Raw genomic sequence first — 22,330 nt, forward strand, 5'->3', positions numbered from 1 at the left:
GATGATGTCTACCTGTGTTCTCCTTAGAGTTGCATTACTGTCTTTGGTTGAGAAGCAGAACCTGGAGCAGAGACTCTTGTTGCAGTGGTTTATTGAGGATGTGCTCTCAGGGGACGGAGAGTGAGAGAAGTAGGGTATACAGCAGAGAAAGAATGCTGAGCAAGAACGTGGTGTCAGATGAAGACTGACTTCAGCCTGATCCCACCAGGAGCAGCAGAACAGGAACGGCACCACAGCTGATTCCTCCTTGAGGTGAGGGCTCAGTCGTCTATACCTCCACATAAGAAGACAGCAGTTCTTTTCTAGAGCAGGTCTCGAAGTTAGGGTACATCAGACTCACCTGAAGGGCTTATTAAAAGACTGTTGGGCCAACTCTCAGAGTTTCTGATTCAGTAGGTCTGAGGTGGGGGCCGGAGAATTTGTATTTCTAAGAAGTTCCCATGTATTGCCAATGCTGCTGGTCCAGGGACCACACTTTGAGAATCACTGCCCTAGAGAAAAAGACAGCTCACTGCACCTGGAAAAGGAGATCTGAGTGGGAGAGGGAGAGGGAGAAGGAGTGGCATCTACTACAGGTATGAACTTGGGCATCTTCCTCAGGAAGGTGTATAATAGGGCTAGAGGATTGGACCATACGCTGAGCCTGGGCAGACTACATTTTCAGATCATTTTATCTGGATTCATGGTATTCTGTTATCTTCCTGTTATCATCCGCCATCTCCAGCCGATGAATTGTTGAAACATTCCAACTCATCTCAGCCTTGCCATTTGGACTTGCAGGGAAGGGTCTGGCAGGTAGGGGAGGCGTTAAAGAAGAAGCAGCTGCACCTCTTTAAAGGCAAGCACAGTGGAGTCAGTTGCAATCAGTGGAAAATCCTCAACAGGGAAATAATTACTGGGGGGCAAGCCTCATAGACCACCTTGGAAGTCGTTTTTTTGTTCGTTTGTTTTAAATTAAAGGAAGACGGCTTTTGAAGGCAACTTTTAATTTCATAAGTCCCACCAGAACCCGAAACAAACTGTCCCCGCCCCCTGGGGGATCACCACCAGATGAAGACGAATGTATAAAAGTAACTGAAATACTTGGCCCGTAATGTCCTCTCGGAGTACGGTTCATAGTATACCTGGTACCCCTGGGCCGTAATGTCCATCTTCACGCAGTCGAGGAGGTCCTTGACCTGCGGGGCCGCCTTCCAAGGGCCGAACTTGACAACCGACCTCTTTCCGGCCTCCAGGAGCCGCAGAGCATCCGCGCAGTGCGCCGCCTCCTCCTCAGTGCGCACGGCGCACACCAGCACCGCGGAGCGGCGGGCCGCCACGGCCTCGGCGCGCGCCAGGCGCACCATGAGCTCCAGGTTCTCGCCGTAGCCTGGCACCCGCAGCAAGAACTGCTTCCGGGCCACCTGCTCCCCGAAGATCTGCGGCATGTCCTCCAGGAGCTTGACCAAAGGCTTGATTGCGTAAAACTGCGCCTCGCGGTACACCTCCGGGATGTGGTGCGTGGGCAGCCGCTCGCTGCGCAGGTAGTCCAGGATGGGTCCGAAATAGGTGCCGGGGCGATCGATGAAGAAGCGGCCCTCTGCGTCCGTGCAGGCCTTAGCTGAGCTGGAGAACATCTCTGCCAGCTTTGAACCCGGGAGTTTTCTTAGGGTGCCCATGGTGGTGGTGTACAACTCGCCTCCTACGTTAAGCTCCACGACAGGGGATCCCTGAGGGCACAAGAAGGCAGAGTGAAGCAGTAGTGCCACCTCTAGGGAGCTCGTGGCTTATTTTCATCCATAGAATATTACAAAATATTAGTCCAAGAGCCTGCTGTGGAAGCAAGTCCCGGTGACAACGCTTGCTAAGCCTGTGGCCTTTGGCAGGGCTTTTTCCCTCTCTACGCCTCTTTCCTCATTTATAAAATGGGAATATGGAGCTATTGTGAAGTCAGAAGTCCCCAAGGTGGGATGTTCAGATCTAAGATATAGTAAAAAAAAAAAGGGGGGGGGGTATTTTCAACCTTTCAGAGACTAAGAAACCATACCTGTGTTCATTCAGGAAGCATTTTAGCATTTCTTGGGTACTTACTGTGGGTCCACATCCTGTGGTGGCAGTTGGGGACACAAATTCTTTCTTTCTTTTTTTTTTTTTAAGATTTTTGTTTATTTATTTGTCAGAGAGAGAGAGAGAGCACAAGCAGGGGGAGCGACAGGCAGAGGGGGAGGCAAGCTCCCCACTGAGCAGGGAGCCTGACGTGGGACTCGATCCCAGGACTCTGGGATAATGACCTGAGCTGAAGACAGACCCTTAACCGACTGAGCCACCCAGGCATCCCACAAATTCTTGTTTAATATAGGTCAGAAGTTCTGATTAGCAGTTAGCATGACTTTGATTCATTAAGGGAATTTGTGTGATAGATGTCTTTCAAAAATATGGGCCGGGGGTTATTAATAACAGGAATATCTTTGGTGCTGAAAAGGTCAGTAACACCAGGTATGATCGGTATAAAACTGCCTCATAAACTGTAAAGTGTGGTGCCAATGGAAGTTAGGTTTAGCTGGTCTACAGAATTTTTAGAGGCCTCTTCTCTATGTCAAACCTTGAGCTGAGCACTAAGGATGTGGTGAAGACCCACGTGGTGCCTGCCTGGAGATGCCCACAGGCCAGTGGAGGGGCACCTGGGAACAGACTGAGAGTCAGGCTGCATTTGGGGAATACTAACAGACGGAACAAAAATACCAGAAGATTATTACATGTGAGGTGATACACTAGTTGTTAGCCTTCCAAACCAGCTTCCTGAATAACTTTGGTTATCTATAATTGACTCACTCAGTCAATAAAATATGTATGTGCCAGGTACCTGGAACACTGAGGAACAAGCAGGACAGTCTCTCCCCTCAGAGTCTAGTAACTGGGCAAAGCACTTTCCATTCATCCTCTAATTCAATCCTCACAGCAATCCTATGAAGAATGAGTTAAATCCTCATTTTACAGGCGAAGAAATGAAGGATTAAGGAGCTGAAGTAAATTGCCTAAAGGCAACCAGCTATTAAGTGATGATGTCAGAACTTAAACTCAGGGCCACGTTACCCCGAAGCATGCGCTCTTAGTCATCACATCAGCCAGTTTTCACCCTTTAAATACCTCCACTCTTCATTCCCTTAGTTACTCATTCATTCCAGAAAATGTAGAGGGCCTATTACATTCAAGCCTTCTCCTGAGCAGAGGAGGACGCAGTCCCTGCCCTCAAGGAGCTCACAGAGGAGAGAGGGAAACAGATGGCTTAAATGTGCAGGCGCCGAGAGGGGAGACTCAGAAGCTCTTCGTGTGGATGGATGTGTGTTGGAGGTTGTCAGGGAAGGTTTCCGAGGGGGTGTGATGGCGCAGCCACAGAAAAGATTGGGGCAGTGTCAGAGGGAGGCTGCATTTCTGTCCCGGAGACTCTGCCACAGGTCACTGCAGAGCCAGGAGTAGTGACAGGGTTCAGGAATGTCCTGGGTTCTCATTTAGGTGTGACTTCATTCTCAGCTTGACTGTGGGCTCTACCTCTAAGATTCAAGTACTGGAATAAAGAGAGCCAGAGGCAGCCAAACGGCTGGGGAGAAAGAACTGAGTTGCCATGGCAACAGCTCCTACCGGGGGACAGTTCCGCTGGCTGGAGTAGAGAAGGGAGACCAAGGGGATGCATTCTGACAGCAGCCAAACCATACAGCCGGGAGAAAAATAAACCGAGAACCTGTGACTTCCTCTTTCTCCCATAAACCTCAAAGCCCCTTGGCAAGGCTGTTCGGTTAACACTGAGGTGGCTCTGAGAGGCAGGCAGTTAAATGCAAAGTCGCAGACTTTCACCCTGGAATGGTCGGATGTGCTCTCATCATGCCTGTGCCCTGAAAGCTCACAGATGCTCTTGAGGTCTGTATATTACAGGCGAGGAAAGCTCAGAAAGATGGGTCACACAGCTAGGAAGTGAAGTCAGAGCCGCAATCAAACCCCTATCAGTGTGACTCCAGTAGGTGGATGGGTGCCCTACCCCTCCCAACATCCAGTCCCACCGCTGCCAGTAAGTAGCGATGTGCCTGGGTAAGCTCACTTTCTTCTGTGGGCCTACGCCTAGTCATCTATGAAATAGGGAAGGCAAAATGCACAAAGTGAACTCTACGTCTCTCCAGCTCTGGAAGTCTAATGAATCCAATCACTTCAAATGTTGTTTCTGAAGCTCATTTCCAGATGCTTCACAAAATAGCTTCCTGTCCTGATACTCTGAGGCCCATTTCTTTGTTTACCAAACAAGACCTCAGTCTTGTTCCCAAACTTCTTAATTCTGTCTCTCTTTCCCCTCCTTTTTTTCTGAAATCTTCCAGTTTCTTTGGAAATCCCAGACCTCCTACCTCATCCACAAATACTACAATATGTTTCTAGCAAATAAAGACTTCTTTTCCACCCCTCTTCTGACCACCTGCCCATTTTCGTGGCCACTCGTCCCCGCCTTTTGTACCTCCCAGTAATGCTGCGGAAACATTCCTGGGTAGGAAAGCCTATCTCAGGCCCTGTGTGCATGAGCTGGGGGAAACATGATCTTTAGGAGCCCTTACTGGGTGTCAGGCCAGGGCTGGCCCTGAGGGCACAGGGATGAATCAGACAGACCTAGCTCTCACACACATGCAAACACCCTGCCAAACATTCAGACATTTCCTGAGGTCACCCTTAGTAGAGTCACTCCAATGTCTCCCAAGCCTCTCTAGATCTCTCCCCACCCCACAACCCTGACCTTTTCCATTGTTCCCTATCTCAGTCATCTGAGGCCAAAATCCAGGTTGTAATCTTGCAATCTGCTGGTATCCTCAACCTCCTCCCACCTAGGTAATCATAACCAAGTCCTGGTGATTCTCAGTTCTGGTCAATTCCATGGCTCCCTGCCTCCTCAAGTGCCCTTCCCCAATCCAATCTCTACTCTGAAGCCAGCCGATCTTCTGAAGTGCAAATCTGATCTGGCCACACCCTGCATTGAACACTTCAGGCACCTGACATTTCCTTCCAGATAAACTCTAGACTCCTTAATAAGGTTTACAAGGCCCTTGGCAGCCCTGGCAAAATCAACTACCAGAACCACTCTGACCCCAGCCATCCAGAGCAGGCTGGTCCCCCTTGCCTCCAGGACGTGACTCATTTGCTGCCTTCACTTAGGCCACTCATCCTTCAAGTTAATTCCTCCAGAAATCTTTCTAGATGGGTTGTCTCCTTGTGATCCTCCAGGGCCCTGTATTTCCACCGTCATGGCAGTTACCTCTTGTAATTCCATTTGTTCATCTGTATCCCCCGCTAGACTGTGAGGTTCCTAAGGGATGACTATCCCAGATTCCTCTCTGTGTCACCAGTACCTACTACAGGGCCCAGCACACCAGGATGCTCAATAAATGTTCCAATTGACTGGAGCTTACCTGCTGCACTGATTTACAGGAGCACCTGGTATTCTGATAAAAGCCAGTCTTTCCCTACCTGGCATCATGCACCCCGCTGGCTCCCTCTCTTGCTCAGGAATTCATTCATTTATTGAGCACCTAGGGCGGCCCTGCCACGGAGCAGGTGACTTTGTCAACAGCCAACCACAATGACGTTATCATTGTTCTATGGGAAAGAGCCACAGCCTCCCCCTGCTGGATCTGCTTTGCCTTCCAGGAGTCTTCAGGATGGCACCTAGCCCAGGAGAGATTAGAATGTTCTGCTCCTGGAGCGCACTGGGCCTTTTCCGGATCCTCCACGCAAACTCCCCTCAACCACGCCCTGGGAGGGGGCAGGCGAGCAGGCGGGCTCAGGACGCTGCCAGAGGGCAGGGGCAGGCTGGAGAGGATGGGGTGTGGTGGGTGAGGGAATGAGAGTCCCGCAGCCTTCCGTGGGGTCTTCTCCCAAACACGGGAGGAGGAGGGGCCGCGGAAGAGCGGTGGACTAGGACAAGCCAGGGGACTGAGGGGAGACACACAGAAAACAGCTGAAACAAAGACCGAACAGAGAGGGAGGAGACAAACAAAGGAGGCCAGGCAGGAAAGAGGGCAAGGAGGAGAGGCTGGTCCGAGCCAGGCGGGGAACGGGCACGGGTGGGCGGAAGGAGAGGTCAAAGCCAGAACTAGCTAGAGGAGGAGAGCGCCCAGCCAGGGGCGCGCCAGAAGCTAGGGGCCTCAGACCCCGAGGAAGGGACGCACGGGGGACACCGAAAGGAGTGAAAGACCGCAGAAGCGCAAGGATAGAGCCGCCCTCCCGGCTGCGCACTCACCGCTGGCGGGCCCGCGGAGGGGGAGGCCTGGTTGGGCCGCAGGGAGCGAGGCACCGAGCTCAGACTCATCATTCTGGTCCCGCAGGTGGCTGGGCGCCCAGCCCCGCCACGTGCGAGGTACCTGCGGCCGGCTGGCGGAAGTACACTTCTGCTCCACGCCCCCGGGTGGGGCAAATGGACTTAGGGTGTGGTTAGAGCCCGGGGTTGACTTTGGCTCTGCCAAGCATGCGGTGAGACCCTAGGTCAGACACAGACCCTCTCTCGGAGGGGGTCCCCAGATAGCCAAACGGGGGAGGCAGAGGGAATTGACACTGACAGCAGGAGACTTTCTACTCTCTACAGTCCTAGGAGTGAAGGATCAACAACTCCCATTTTACAAATGAGGAAAGTGAGGCTCCAAGAGATAGGGTGGCCAGTGTAGAATATTTATCCACTTAAGATCACCTGCTAAAAGTTCAAAGCATGACCACCGATGAAAAGAGCTAAGATACCGGTTGTGTGGGTTATTTTGCTTGTTAAAACATAGCCCTAAGGAGGGGGAGCATAACTCCTCACTCCTCAAGTATGGTCTGTGCATGCTGGCTTTCTTCCAAAGAGGACAGTAGGGAAAAGGAGAAAAAAGAAAACTGACATACCATCGGGGCGCCTGGGTGGCTCAGTCCTTAAGCGTCTGCCTTCGGCTCAGGTCATGATCCCAGGGTCCTGGGATGGAGACCCGCATCGGGTTCCCTGCTCGGCGGGAAGCCTGCTTCTCCCTCTCCCACTCCCCCTGCTTGTGTTCCCTCTCTCGCTGCGTCTCTCTCTGTCAGATAAATAAATAAAAATAAAAAAAAAAGAAAACTGACATATCATACTTCAGCCAGGTAATCAAGGTCAACATCAAGATGATAGGAAGCACCCTTGGTATGACGTGATGAAAATGGCATTTTACCCCTGATCTTCCAGCCCAAAACCCATAATCCCAATCTAATGAGAAAAACATCTAACAAATTCCAATAGAGGGGAATTACAAAATATACCTGACCAATAATCCTCAAAACTGTCAGAGTCATTAAAACAAGGGAAATCTGGGGCACCTGGGTGGCTCAGTCAGTTGAGCGGCTGCCTTCGGCTCAGGTCATGGTCCCAGGGTCCTGGGATCGAGCCTCGCATCGGGCTCCCTGCTCGGCAGGAACCCTGCTTCTCCCTCTCCCACTCCCCCTGCTTGTGTTCCCTCTCTTGCTGTGTCTCTCTCTGTCAGATAAATAAATAAAATATTAAAAAAAAAAAAAAAACCAAGGGAAATCTGGGGGCACCTGAGTGGCTCAGTCAGCTGGGCGACTGCCTTTGGCTCGGGTCATGATCCCAGGGTCCTGGGATCTAGCCCCCTGTAGGGCTCCCTGCTCAGCGGGGAGCCTGCTTCTTCGTCTTCTGCTCCCCCAGCTTGTGCCCTGTCAAATAAATAAATAAAATAAATAAAAATAAATAAAACAAGGAAAACCTGAGAAACTGTCACAACCAAGAGTAGCCTAAGGAGACATAGCAACTAAATATAATGTAATGTGGAATTCCGGATGGGATCCTGGAACAGCAAATAGACATTAGGTAAAAACTAAGGAAATATGAATAAGCTGTGGGCTTTAGTTAGTAATAGTGTATCAACGTTGGTTCATTAACAGTAACAAATGTACCATACTAATGAAATATGTTAAGAATAGGGGAAACTGAGTGTGGGGTATATGGAGACTCTCTGTACTATCTTCTCAATTTCCCTATACATCTAAAACTGTTCTAAAAAATACAATAAAAAATTGACTCGATAACAATACAACCACTATGGAAAACAGTATGGAGTTCATAATCTTATGCTGGTGGAAGGTTTCCCCTAGTAGTGTGGCTGCTGACTCATTGGGGTGGTGGTTGCTGAAGGTTGGGGTGGCTGTGAAAATGTCTCAGAATTAAGACCACAATGAAGTGTGCCAAATGGATTGACTCTCTTTCATGAATGATTTGTCTCTAGCATGCAATGCGGTTTGATAGCATTTTACCCTCAGTAGGACTTCTTTCAAAATTGGAGTCAATCCTCCCAAACCTAGCTGCTCCTTTATCAACTAAGCTTATGTAGAATTCTAAATCCATTTTTGTCATTTCAGCCATCTTCACAGCATCTTCACCAGGAGTAGATGCCATCTCAAGAAACCACTTTTGTTGCTCATCCACAAGAAGCCATGAGATTATGGCAATTCAGTCACATCTTCAGGCTCTACTTCTCATTCTAGTTCTCTTGCTTTTTCTACCACATCTGCAGTTACTGACTCCACTGAGGTCTTGAACCCCTCACAGTTACCCATGAGGGTTGGAATCAACTTCTTCTTTTTTTTTTTTTTTAAAGATTTTATTTATTTATTTGAGAGAGAGAATGAGATAGAGAGAGCATGAGAGGGGGGAGGGTCAGAGGGAGAAGCAGACTCCCTGCTGAACAGGGAGCCCGATGCGGGACTCGATCCCGGGACTCCAGGATCATGACCTGAGCCGAAGGCAGTCGCTTAACCAACTGAGCCACCCAGGCGCCCGGAATCAACTTCTTCTAAACTCTTGTTCATGTTGATGTTTTGATCTCTTCCCATGAATCACAAATTTCTTCATGGTATCTAGAATGGTGAATCCTTGCCAGAAGGTTTTCAATTGACTTTGCCCAGATCTATCAGAGGAATCACTCTCTATGGCCTTATGAAATGTATTTCTTTTTTTTTTTAGATTTTATTTTTTAGTAATCTCCACACCTAATGTGGGGCTTGAACTTACAACCCCAAGATCAAGAGTCTCATTCTCTACTGACTGAACCAGCCAGGCACCCCATGAAATGTATTTCTTAAATAATAAGATTTGAAAGTCAAAATGACTCCTTGATCCATGGGCTACAGGATGGATGTTGTATTAGGAGGCATGAAAACAACATTCATCTCATTATACATCTCCATCAGAGCTCTTGGGTGACCAGGTACATTGTCAATGAGCAGTAATATTTTGAAGGGAATCTTTTTATGGAGCACCTGGTCTCAAAAGTGGGTTTAAAGTATTCAGGAAACCATGTTGCAAACAGATGTGTTCTCATCCAGGCTTTGTAGAACATAGGCAGAGTAGCTTTAGCATAATTTTTAAGGACCCTAGGATTCTAAGAATGGTAAATGAGCATTGGCTTCAACTTCAAGTCACCAGCTGCATTAGCCCCTAACAGAGTCATCCTGTCCTTTTGAAGCTTTGAAACCAGGCATTGACTTCTCCTCTGTAGCTATGAAAGTCCTAGAGGCATCTTCTTCCAACAGAAAGCTATTTCATCTGCATGGAAAATCTGTTGTTGAGTATAGCCAGCATCATGAATTATCTTAGCTGGATCTTCTCCATAAGTCGCTGCAGCTTCTACATCAGCACTTACTGCTTCATCTTACACTTTTATGTTATGGAGATGGCTTCTTTCCTTAAACCTCATGAATCAAACTCTGCTAGCCTCAGACTTTTCTTCTGCAGCTTCTTCACCTCCCTCAGCCTTCATCCAATTAAAGAGAGCTAGAGCCTTGCTCTGGAGGATTAGACTTTGGCTTAAGGTAATGTTGTGGTTGGGGGCGCCTGGGTGGCTCAGTTGGTTAAGCGACTGCCTTCAGCTCAGGTCATGATCCTGGAGTCCCGGGATCGAGTCCCGCATCGGGCTCCCTGCTCGGCAGGGAGTCTGCTTCTCCCTCTGACCCTCCCCCCTCTCATGCTCTCTGTCTCTCATTCTCTCTCTCTCAAATAAATAAATAAAATCTTTAAAAAAAAAAAAAAAAAAAAGGTAATGTTGTGGTTGATTTGATCTTCTATCCAGACCACTCAGACTTTCTCCATATTGGCAATAAGGCTGTTTCTCTTTCTTATCATTTCTGTGTTCAATGGAGTAGCACTTCTAATTTCCTTCAAGAACTTTTTCCTTTTCTTAAAAATTGTATTTATTTATTTATTTTTGACAGACGGAGAGAGAGAGAAGGAGAAAGAGAGAGAGAGAGAGAAGAGGGGGAGGGAGAGAGAATTCCAAGTAGATTCCCCACTGAGCATGGAGCCCGATGTGGGGCTAGATCTCACAACCCTGAGATCATGACCTGAGCCAAAACCAAGAGTCAGATGCTTCACCAACTGAGCCACCCAGGCACTCCATCCTTCAAGAACTTTTTCTTGGTATCCACACCTTGGCTAACCGTTTGGCGTAAGAGGCCTAGCTTTTGGGCTATCTCAATTTTCAATAAGCCTTTCTCACTAAGTTTAATCATTTCTAGCTTTTGGTTTAAAAGTCAGAGGTATGATGGGGCGCCTGGGTGGCTCAGTCGTTAAGCGTCTGCCTTCGGCTCAGGTCATGATCCCAGGGTCCTGGGATCGAGCCCCACATCGGGCTCCCTGCTCGGTGGGAAGCCTGCTTCTCCCTCTCCCACTCCCCCTGCTTGTGTTCCCTCTCTCGCTGTGTCTCTCTCTGTCAAATAAATAAATAAGATCTTTTAAAAAATAAAAAATAAAAAATAAAAAAATAAAAATAAAAGTCAGAGGGATGAGACTCTTCCTTTCACTTGAACACTTAGAGGCCAGTGTAGGGTTATTCATTGTCCTAATTTCAATATGGTTGTGTCTCAGGGAATAGAGAGGCCCAAGGAGTGGAAGAGAAATGGGGGAATGCCTGGTCAGTGGAGCAATCAGAACACACACAACAGGGGAGCCTGGGTGGCTCAGTCAGTTGGGCATCTGCCTTCAGCTCGGGTCATGATCCCGGGGTCCTGGGATCAAGCCCCACTCTGGGCTTTCTGCTCGGCGGGGAGCCTGCTTCTCCCTCTCCCTCGGCTACTCCCCCTGTTTGTGCTCTCTCTTTCTCTCAAATAAATAAACAAACAAACAAATAAATAAATAAAATCTTTTTTAAAAAAGAACACATACAACATTTATTGATTAAATTTGCTATCTTATATAGATAGGCATGGTTTGTGGCACCTCAAAACAATTACAATAGTAACATCAAAGATCTCCGATTACAGATCACTGTAACAAATATAGTCATAGTGTAAAAGTTTGAAATATTGCAAGAATATGACATTGAGACACAAAGTAAGCAAATGCTGTTGGAAAATGGTGCTGATAAAAGTAAACTGTAATTGGCTGCTATATTTTATATAATCATTTCTGTGAAAGCCCAGTTTTTGGATACTAATATTTGACATGGTTAATTCTTATTAATTTGTTGGAATTGTTTACTGTTAATAATGCAAATAGATAATTTTTAATTATCCTTAAGTAACATTTCACTATTAACGGTTTGAAATGGGTGGTAAGCAAATCAATTTGAAATAAAACATGAACCTGTGCCATTGTGTTATAACACTATACGCTTTCTTGACAGTTAAATTTTTTAAAAATGTGGTTTTTTGGTAGCATGCATTGTATATGTTTATAGTATATGTAGTAAAGAAAAATATGGCCAAATGGTGATATTTTGAAAAAAAAAAGAAAGAAAAGTGGTGCTGATAGACTTGCTTGATGTAGGGTTGCCACAAAGCTTCAGTTTGTAAAAAACGCAGTATTTGTGAAGTGCAGTAACACGAAGCACAATTTAAAAAAAGAGAGAGAAAGTAGGAGACAAAGTCTGGGCCACTCACAGGGTAGGACGTTGGATCAGAGACTACAAGAAGGTAAATGATAAAATAATCCCCCTTTCAAAGGGGAATGTCGTACTTGTCTTATTCCTTGGTTCTGGGTGGAGAAAAGTCTTCCTGAAAAGGCCTGACTATAGGCTAGAGCTCAAATGGATCTGGGACCCAAATATTCACTTTCTTTTCTTTTTTTTTTTAAAGATTTTATTTATTTATTTGAGAGAGAGAGAGATAGGGAAAGAGAGCATGAGTAGGGGGGAGAGGTTGAGAAGCAGGCTCCCCGCTGAGCAAGGAGCCTGACGTGGGACTCGATTCCAGGACCCTGGGATCATGACCTGAGCTGAAGGCAGATGCTTAACGACTGAGCCACCCAGGCTCCCCTAGGAATTTAATTTAAATGGACCTAGGTTGGTAATGCCCTCAGATGCCTGACAAAGAAAATGAAAACCTTTCCTGGAGGAAAGTCCACAGTAACACCAAACTTGAAAGAACCCACACAGTCCAACAAATGCAAGCTCACAATCTAAAGTCCTGAAATACAAAAGGAAACAAGATACCATGAGCAAGAGTCAGCAGATCCACAAGCACCTCAGATATAGAGATTATTGGATATAGAATATAAAATAAGTATTTAATGTGCTTAAATAAATGTAAGGGTTATGTAGAACATGAGCAAAGAGCAAGAAGATATGATCAAAAATTACCAGGCAGATTTGAAAAAAGCCAAATAGAACTTCCAGAAATGAAAAAATAAAATAACTGAACTGAAGTTACTGAAATTGAGTAAGGGTTGAGAAAATGCAATCCAAGGAGCAATGCTGTGCTGTTTTTAATCTATCATTTTGGCAAATATTGAGAATAATAATAATATGCTAGAGGTGGTAAGGATGCAGGGAAACAGCTCCTCCAACTTTGCTGATTGGAATGTGAACTGCTATGATCTTTTTGGAAAATAATATGGTCATATCTACTAAAATAAAATAATGCAGATACCATTTGATCCAATAGTCCCACTTTTGAGACTCTATCCAATTGAAATAAAAGCACTGCTAAAAGAGAAAAAAAAGAGGCACGCCTGGGTGGCTCAATTGTTAAGTGTCTGCCTTCGGCTCAGGTCATGATCCCAGGGTCCTGGGATCAAGCCCCACATTGGGCTCCCCGCTCTGCGGGAAGCCTACTTCTCCCTCTCCCACTCCCCCTGCTTGTGTTCCTGCTCTCACTATGTCTCTCTCTGTCAAATAAATAAATAAAATCTTTAAAAATAAATAAATAAAAAATAAAAGAGAAAAAAAGAAATAAAAGCACAGCTCTGAAAGGATATAAACAAATATGTTTATCACTGTTTTGTGGTGTCAAAAATTGGAAACTTAGAGGTACCATTAAATAAACCATGATTTTTGATTTGTTGATGCCTTGTAATACTATGTAACTATTAAAAAGAATGAGGCAGATCTTGGATCAGAATAGAAAGCCCAGAAATAAACCCACAATTATATGGTGAATTAATCTTCAACAAAAGAGGAAAGAATATGCAATGGGAAACAAGAGTCTCTTCAACAAATGATGTTGGGAAGACTGGACAGCCACATGCAAAAGAGTGAAAATGGACCACTTTCTTATACCATACACAAAAACTCAAAATGGATTGAAGACCTAAATATGAGACCTGAAACCATAAACATCCTTGACGAGAGCACAAGCAGTAATTTCTCTGACAACAGATGTAGCAACATTTTTCTAGATATGTCTCCTGAGGCAAGGGATACAAAAGCAAAAATGAACTATTGGGACTACATCAAAATTAAAAGCTGAACAGCAAAGGAAACAATCAACAAAAAAACTAAAAGGCAACCCACTGAATGGGAGAAGATATGACATATCCAATAAAGGGTTAGTATTCAAAGTGCATAAAAAACTGATATAACTCAACACCCCCCCAAAAAATAACAATTAAACAATTAAATTTAATGAACAATTAAAAAATGGACAGAAGACATGAACAGACATTTCTCTGAAGAAGACATACAGACGGCCAACAGACACATGAAAAGATGTTCATCATCACTTACCATCAGGGAAATGAAAATCAAAACCACAATGAGATATCACTTCACACCTGTCAGAATGGCTAAAATCAACAACACAAGAAACAACAGTGTTGGGGAGGATGTGGAGAAAAAGGAACCCTCCTGCACTGTTGGTGGGAATGCAAGCTGGTGCAGCCACTCTGGAAAAGAGTATGGAGGTTCCTTAAAAAGTTAAAAATAGGGGTCTCCTAGCTAACTCAGTCAGTAGAGCATGCAACTCTTGATCTCAGGGTTGTGAGTTGGAGCCCCACACTAGGTGTGGATATTACTTACAAATAAAATCTTTAAAAAAACCAGTTAAACATAGAACTACCCTATGATCCAGTAATTGCCCTACTGGGTACTCAAAATACAAAACACTAATTCAAAGGAATACATGCACCCCTGTGTTTATTGCAGCATTATTTACAATAGCCAAACTATGGACACAGCCCAGGTGTCCACTGATGGATGAATGGATAAAGAAGATGTGGTATATATGTACAACAGAATATTGTTCAGCCATTTGCAACGACATGGGTAGAACTAGAGAGTATAATGCTAAGTGAAATAAGTCAGTCAGAGAAAGACAAATACCATATAATCTCACTCATATGTGGAATTTAAGAAACAAAACAAATGAGTACAGGAAAAAAAGAGAGAGAGATAAACCAAGAAACAGACTCTTAACTATAGAGAACAAATTTATGGTTACCAGAGGGGAGGTGGGTTGAGGGGATGGGTGACATAGGTGATGGGAATTAAAGAATACACTTATGATGAGCAATGAGTAATATATAGAATTGTTGAATCACTATGTTATACACCTGAAACTAATATAACACTGTATATTAACTATACTGGAATTAAAATTTAATAAACTTAATAAAAAAGTCCAAAACAAAACAAAAAAAATCCTTAGTTATCTGATGGCATCTATACAGTGGAAATTATATCTGAATACAAAGGTTTTTTTTTTTTTTTAAGATTTATTTATGAGAGAGAGAGGAGAGAGTGCATGCATGCGAGTAGGGGGAGAGGCAGAGGAAAAGAATCTTCAAGCAGACTCCGCAGTGAGCGCAGAGCACAATGTGGGGCATGATCCCACAGCCCATGAGATCATGACCTGAGCCAAAACCAAGAGTTGGTCGCTCAACTGACTGAGCCACCCAGGTGCCCCTGGATGTAAAAGGTTTTATTCGCTACAAAACAATACAAAACAAAAAAGAATGAGGAAGATCTATATTCATTCATCCATGATTTATTAAGTGATTAAAAATAAACATCAGAGCACTGTAGTGGGAATCCATTTGTGTAAAAACATAAACATAACAAACCCCTTCTTCCATAAATTTATATCTAATTATGTCAGCATAATTGGAAAGGTATAGAATAATACTCACTGGATGTTACCATTGGTTAATCAGTAAGGTGGTTGTAGAAATAGGGGAAGAGCCCCTGGGTGGCTCAGTCGGTTAAGCATCCGACTCTTGATTTTGGCTCAGGTCATGATCTCATAGTCTGGGATCAAGTCCTACCTCAGGCTATGTGCTCAGTGGGGAGTCTGCCCTCTCTTTTTTTTTTTTAACAATATATATATTTTTTAAAGTATTTATTTGACAGAGAGAGACACAGCAAGAGAGGGGACACAAGCAGAGGGAGTGGGAGAGGGAGAAGCAGGCTTCCCGCCGAGCAGGGAGCCCGATGTGGGGCTCGATCCCAGGACCCTGGGATCATGACCTGAGCCGAAGGCAGACGCTTAACGACTGAGCCACCCAGGCGCCCCTCTCTCTCTCCCTCTCCCTTTGCTCCTCCCCCGACTCCTGGGTGTGCTCGTGCTCTCTCTCTCTCTCTTTCAAATAAATAAATAAATCTTAAAAAGAAAGAAAGAAAGAAAGAAAGGGACAGGGGAGATTATTGATTTTTTTTCTAAACCTTTGCATTATGTCATTAGTTGCAGTGAACATGAAAAAGTATAAAAGAGAAAAATAAAAAAGACAAGACAACACCATAAGACAAGCACAAGGCATTCCAGGGAGAAGTCAGCTTTTCAATTTGGGAGATCTGGGAAGGCTTCATGGAAGAGGTGGCATGGAAGCTGGGTCTTGAAGGAGGGAGACGTTTGTTGAGAGAGGACTGTGTGGCATTCTTCCCAGCAGAGGGGTCAGCTGTGTCAAGTGAAGGAGGGAAATGGAAAGAAAATAATCATATGCTGAGTACCTACACTGAACACAGACACTTGTTATCAATCCATCCCAGCGTTTAGACCTATTCTACAGATGGGGGGACTAAGGCTCCGAGAAGTTAGGTGAACAGCTAAAAGGACACACAGCTGGTAATTGGCAGAACCAAGCTGACTCCATGTCTTTCTCATCCCAAATTCTCTTTCTGTGACTATGAAGATTTGTTTTGTGTCTGGGCGATGTGGTTCGAATGGGCGATATGGTTCGTGCTCCCTCAAAATTCCTATGTTGAAACCTAATGCCCAATGTAATGGTATGAGGAAGTGGGACCTTTGGGAAGTGAATAGGTCATGAGGCTGGAACCTTCATGAATGGGTTTCGTGCTTTTATTTAAAAAAGACCCCTGGAGAGCTCACTAGCTCCTTCCTTCTACCATATGAGGATACCGTGAAAAGACAGCCATCTGTGAACCAGGAAGTGGGCTCTCAGCAGACACCAAATCTCCCAGCACCATGATCTTGTACTTCCTAAACTCCAGAACTGTGAAAAAGAAATGTTTGTTGTTTACAAGCCACACAGTTTATGGTATTTGGGGTATAACAGCCCAAATGAGCTAAGACGCTGAGCAGAGGGTATGTACCTTGAACACGATGTCTCTGCAAATGGGATCGAGCATGGGGAGGCTGCTGTGATCTCCTCAAGGCAGACTTCGCTGCCCACCATGTCTGGGTGGAGAGCCTCCCGCAGGCTCCGCACAGCCCCCATGCCAATTACCCTTGCCTAGTCCAGCTCATCCCGGCAGGCTGATCAGCCACGTGAGCCAGGATGAGTCCTTGGGGAGGGTCTGTACCCCAGAAAGGAGGGCTGGACACTCAGAGGGACAGTGGGTACTTCTGACATGACCAAGCAGCCTGGGCTTTTAGCTTCATTTCCTGTTTCTTCCCCAGCCCCGGCTGCCCTGAAACGGCCTGCACTCCCATGCCTTCCTGCCTTTGTTTATGCTGTTCAGAATGCCTTTCCCCATAGCTCATTCTCTCTGGAAAACAATTCTCAAGGCCCAACTCAAATGGACCTCATCTTCCTTTTATATCCATGGGGACATGTGACCCTCCCCATTCAAAATAGGAATCATCCCCTCCACTTTGCATCTGAGGCCCCCACTTCATGTATGAGGGCCCCGAGGCTCCCAGAGATGAAGCAGTTCTTTCAGAGTCCTTCAGCCCTGGGCAACGAGAGACCAGGGTTCTAGTTCTGGCTCTGCCATTCGTGTGTCACCTTAGGCAAGTCTCTGCCCCCCTCTGGGGCTTAATTCTCCACTCTAACATGGTGGGTGTTGGGATGTGGCCTGAGATACTCTGCAATGCTGTCTTCTTTGATGCTATGGCAACAAAGGAATTCAAACAGCTCCTTGGTGTTGCCTATGACTAGATCTTGTTTCCCTTTGGCCCGACTCCAAGAGCAAGCACTGCTTCCCTCTGCCCTCCTCCCACTCCTCCCACTCTTTGTTCTTCCTGAGACAAAGCTGCCAGCCCCTCTCCTCTCCAGGCGGCTGGGCTTTGAGCCAGCCAGCCAAGTGGCAGCTGGGACTCAGATGAAAGGGTCCTTAGAGGGTTGCCTGTGGCCAAGTGCCCAGCCCAGCACAGCCCAGGGCCTGGCAGCCCTGGGCCCAGCTGTCCCACAAGGCATCCTGCCACACACAAGGCTCCCTTTGTGGGCCCCGCAGCAGGGGAGACCCCTGCCAACAACCCACAAGGACCCTCTTCCCCCTCCCTTTGCTCCACACTGGCTTGAGAAATATGCAGGTCCTTAGAGAAAGGTCCAGGCCTGGGCCCGGCTGGCCTGACTTTGGGCCAGGCACCTTGGAGAGCTTTGTCCCACTTAATCTTCAGAACAGCACTGGTAGCAGGTAGTGCTATTCCCTTTTAGAGAGGAAGGACACAGATACCTGAGGGCCCACCATGTGCCGATCACGGTGCCAGGCACTGGGAAAAGAGTAGTGAACCAGAGGACAAGAGCCAAGTGCAGGGAGCTCACTGTCAGCAGGGACACAGGCTGCTAAATAACCACACAAATAAATATCTGATTACACAGGATGCTCAGTGCTCTGACGCTAAAGAGCAAAGAATCATGAGAGCACACAGATCATGGTGGGCTTATTAGTGAGGAACCAGGGCAATGAAGCCCTCCTGGGGTGAGGTCTGAAGGGGAAGGGGTAGGAGGGTAGGTAGGGAAGGGTACACAAGGCCCTGAGGCCTTGAAGCAGGAGGGAGGTGCTGAGTTAGGGGAGGGACTGGAAGAAGGAGGTCGGGCAGGAGTGAAGAGGGGTGTCCCTTTTGATCACCTTTGGCTGAGACAGCCTCTCGATGGAAAGGCCACATTATTAGCCCCAGAAGTAGTGCCTCCATGAGTCCGCTTCATAATCAATCAACGTGTGCTCCCATCCCCCTGGAAAGCCCTCCAACTCTGCTCAGGGAATTCTTTTTTTTTTTTAAGATATTATTTGTTTGTTTGACAGAGAACACAAGTAGGGGAGCAGCATGGAGAGGGAGAAGCAGGCTCCCTGCTGAGCAGGGAGCCTGATGCGGGACTCGATCCCAGGACCCTGGGATCATGACCTGAGCGGAAGGCAGACGCTTAACCAACTGAGCCACCCAGGCGCCCCAGGAATTTTTTATTTAGAAGCAAGTCTCCTTAACTCTGGGAGCCTCACATTTGTCACCTCAAAAATGGGAGTTGTGATGCCCCTGCGGGGTTTCCGGGAGGAGTCCAGGAGGCGACGTCCAGCCTGTGGCAGGCACGGCGCGGGCACAGGTGCCTCTCCCTGGAGACCTGTATAGGGAGGAAGCTTGGCTGGGCTTCCGTCTGAAGCCCTACCCCCTGACCTGCCCCAGACCCAGCAAGCTCCTCTCTGGGGGGAGGAGGCAGCCAGAGCTTCTGGGTAGAGGTTAGAATTTGCTCAGCTTGGCCTTGACTGCAGGGACACGGAGCACGGCTGGAGGCCAAGTGTGCCCCGAGTTCACCAACTCATGGGCCCAAAGAGGCCCCTTGGAAGGAGCAGGAACCAAGATGCCCAGAGTGGTGAATGGTAATAAAAGGAAACCTTTGTCCCATAGGCATTGTCTCCTTTATCTTACGGTGACCCTGTAGGGAAGACTAAAGGGGAAGAGCAACATCATCCCCATTTTCCAAGGGGGGAAATCGAAATTCAGAAAGGCTATTTTTCTAAGTCAGGATCAAATCCAGGAGTCTGGTTCCAGAGCCCGTGGTGCTGGCCACTCCCTGCCGGGCAGGCCAGGGCCCAGAGCCAGCACTGCCCAACACCCAGCCATAGCCTCTTTGAGAACACACGGTGGTCTAGTCCAAATCTCCCAGCAGCCCCCTGTCAGACCCAGGGCCTCAGTTTCCGCATTCATCTAACTGTGAAGTCGACAGCTAGGCTTGACGATGGTTAAGGTCCCTTCCAACAGTATCAGTCTTGGTTCCTTCTAGTGCAAACGATGTCAGGATGAACCCCTTAAAGCCATGGGGTGCCACTTCTACTCTTCGGATCAGCCTCTAGAGCACAGGGGTTGAAAGATGTGTGTGCAAAGTATGCGTGCAAAGGTGTTCATTGCAGCACTGTTTATAGAAGCAAAAGACTAGACTAGAAACAGCCTAAATGTCCATCACTTGCGGACTAGTTGAATAAATTAGAGTACACCCACATTCTAGAATATTCTACATCCACTACAAAAATGAGGCAGACCTCATATATACATTATATATATATATATATATATATATATATGCACTCCTGCATTTGCATTGATAATTTCCAAAAGGATATACAGGAGACTTGGTCATCATTACCTCTCAGGTGAGGACTAGGAGTCTGCCATGGGTGGAAAATTACTTTTCGTTGTATATTCTTTCATACGGTCTTAATTTCTTTTTTTTTTTAGAAGTATATATATTTTTAAAGATTTTATTTATTTATTTGACAGAGAGAGACACAGCAAGAGAGGGAACACAAGCAGGGGGAGTGGGAGAGGGAGAAGCAGGCTTCCCGCTGAGCAGGGAGCCTGATGCGGGGCTCGATCCCAGGACCCTGAGATCATGACCTGAGCCGAAGGCAGACGCTTAATGACTGAGCCACCCAGGCACCCCTATACTGTCTTAATTTCTTGCTATGTATATGTCTGTCTTCTATCCCCCCTTTCTCCTTTCTGCCATCCATTCTTCCTGCCTCCTTCCAAACATTCTCTAGATGTGTTTCTTGTTTTTCTTTTCTTTCTTTTCTTTTCTTTTAAGCAGGCTCCACACCCAGCATGGAGCCCAACGCAGGGCTTGAACTCATGACCCTGAGATCAAGACCTGAGCTGAGACCAAGAATTGGACACTTAACCAATTGAGCCACCCAGGCACCCCTGTTGTTTCTTTTTTAAAAACAAGTCCTAATGGGGTGCCTGGCTGGCTCAGTTGGAGGAGCATGCGACTCTTGATCCTGGGGCCATGAGTTCAAGCCCCACACTGGGTGTAGAGATTACTTAAATAAATAAATAAATAAATAAATAAATAAAAATAATTTTTAAAATTACTTTAAAAAAACCACACACCCCAAAACAAAAGTCCTGTAGAGGACAGATCATGTGACCTGTGTTTAAGTCCTGGCCTTGACATTAACTACACGATCTTACGCAAAGCCCTTCTTCTCACTGGGCCTCAGTTTTGCTACCTGTAAAATAAGGTCACTGGGGAGGTAATCATCAGATCCCTTCAGGGCAGAGGTGGGACTGAATGGCCCTGAGTGATCCACATTCCCCCAACTGGCCACAGTGAAGCAGAGGAGACCGCTGTGCATGGCCTCAGTAGTACCAATCCCGGTCTGAGTTTGTGGAAGGTAAGCACCCGGACATGACCTGTAGCGGACAGGTGTAACATTTCCACCTGCCTTCTACTCACCATCCTTCCTTGTAAAGGACCGGGTTCCCTCCGGGGACCAACCCCTCCTTTAAAGCCGCCATCTTGCCACTACATGTAGCTTGAGAATGAAGTTGACATGCAAAGGAAAGTAGAATTGAGAGAGGATGAGAAATTTGTTTCTAGCTCTAATTGGAGCACTGACCAAGCTACTGCTAAGGCCCTAGCCCAGTTAGGTACCTCGGGTATTCACTTGGGACTTAAGCCATTTCACATTGGATCTATCCGTCACTTACATTCTAAAGAGGCCCAGGGGGTAGGAATCCTGTGCTGTATCTCTGCCATTTGTTTCTCCAGATTTACCTCATCCTTCCCTGCTCTGCACTCTGGAGGCTGATCTTCAGGGATCACATACACAGGCTCCCTGCTCTCTGGCTTCCTCCCACGTTAGTCCCACGGGAAGCCTAGCCGGATATCAGAAGGTAAGGGGAGGCTGAAGTGAGAGTCCTTATTCCCTGGTCCCCTCCCGGCCCAGGGCCTGTAAGCCAGCTGCTCCTTTCATCTGAAGGTCCCACCTCCTGTCAGGTGCCCAGGCCACACAGCTGTTCTCTGGGGTTCTGGTAACTGCTCTCTCCCTCACCCTCTGCAGGCTCCCTCCTGCTAATAGCCCCAGGGATGCACCACTCCTCAGGGCTGGTGCTGCCATACCTTTATAAAGAGTGCCATTATTAAACTCTCCTCAAATCTGCAGCTCGAGTGAGCTCGTGTGTGTCCTGCCTATGGGTGTTCTTGAGTGTGAGTGTGTGTGTATGTGTGTGCATGCACATGTGTGTGCTCACGTGCGCATGCACTGTTGCTATGCCATCACTTGACAGGTTTTTTTTTTAAGATTTTATTTATTTATTTGAGAGACAGAGAATGAGAGAGAGAGAGCACATGGGAGGGGGAAGGGTCAGAGGGAGAAGCAGATTCCCTGCCGAGCAGGGAGCCCGACGCGGGACTCGATCCAGGGACTCCAGGATCATGACCTGAGCTGAAGGCAGTCGCTTAACCAACTGAGCCACCCAGGCGCCCCATCACTTGACAGTTAATCATGAGCTAGGACAGGAAGGGAACTGATTTTACTGGGTATCCACCATGCACCAGGCTCCACACAGGGGCACCTTCTCTACACAATTGGGTTCATCCTCACAAGTCTGTGAACTAGGTATTTTTAGCCACACCTTACAGAAGACAAAACCGAGGCCCCGATTGGAAAGGGGACTCACCTAGAATCTCACAGCTGAGTAG

General features: G+C 46.8%; 1 protein-coding gene and 1 long non-coding RNA gene across 3 annotated transcripts; both read right to left on the reverse strand.

Moving 5' to 3' along the window:
* Positions 1-969: 969 nt before the first annotated feature.
* KCTD14 (potassium channel tetramerization domain containing 14) lies at positions 970-7,040 on the reverse strand. Of its 2 annotated transcripts, none has more exons than XM_036113299.2 (2): positions 6,886-7,040; positions 970-1,709 (listed from the first exon to the last, which is right to left on the reverse strand). In XM_036113299.2, the coding sequence occupies exons 1-2, from the start codon at positions 6,886-6,888 to the stop codon at positions 1,041-1,043; spliced, it is 672 nt and encodes a 223-aa protein (XP_035969192.2). In that variant the 5' UTR covers positions 6,889-7,040; the 3' UTR covers positions 970-1,040. The 2 variants fall into 2 exon arrangements, with proteins under 2 accessions (XP_035969192.2, XP_035969182.2); XM_036113289.2 differs by lacking the exon at positions 6,886-7,040 and adding an exon at positions 6,251-6,394.
* A 7,609-nt stretch (positions 7,041-14,649) lies between these two features.
* On the reverse strand, positions 14,650-16,680 carry LOC118549133 (uncharacterized). The gene is made up of 2 exons (XR_004923929.2): positions 16,588-16,680; positions 14,650-16,126 (listed from the first exon to the last, which is right to left on the reverse strand). It is a non-coding gene; the product is annotated as an uncharacterized LOC118549133 (long non-coding RNA).
* Positions 16,681-22,330: the final 5,650 nt, after the last annotated feature.

This window comes from Halichoerus grypus, chromosome 11, assembly GCF_964656455.1.
Source record: "Halichoerus grypus chromosome 11, mHalGry1.hap1.1, whole genome shotgun sequence".
NCBI classification, from domain to species: domain Eukaryota; kingdom Metazoa; phylum Chordata; class Mammalia; order Carnivora; family Phocidae; genus Halichoerus; species Halichoerus grypus.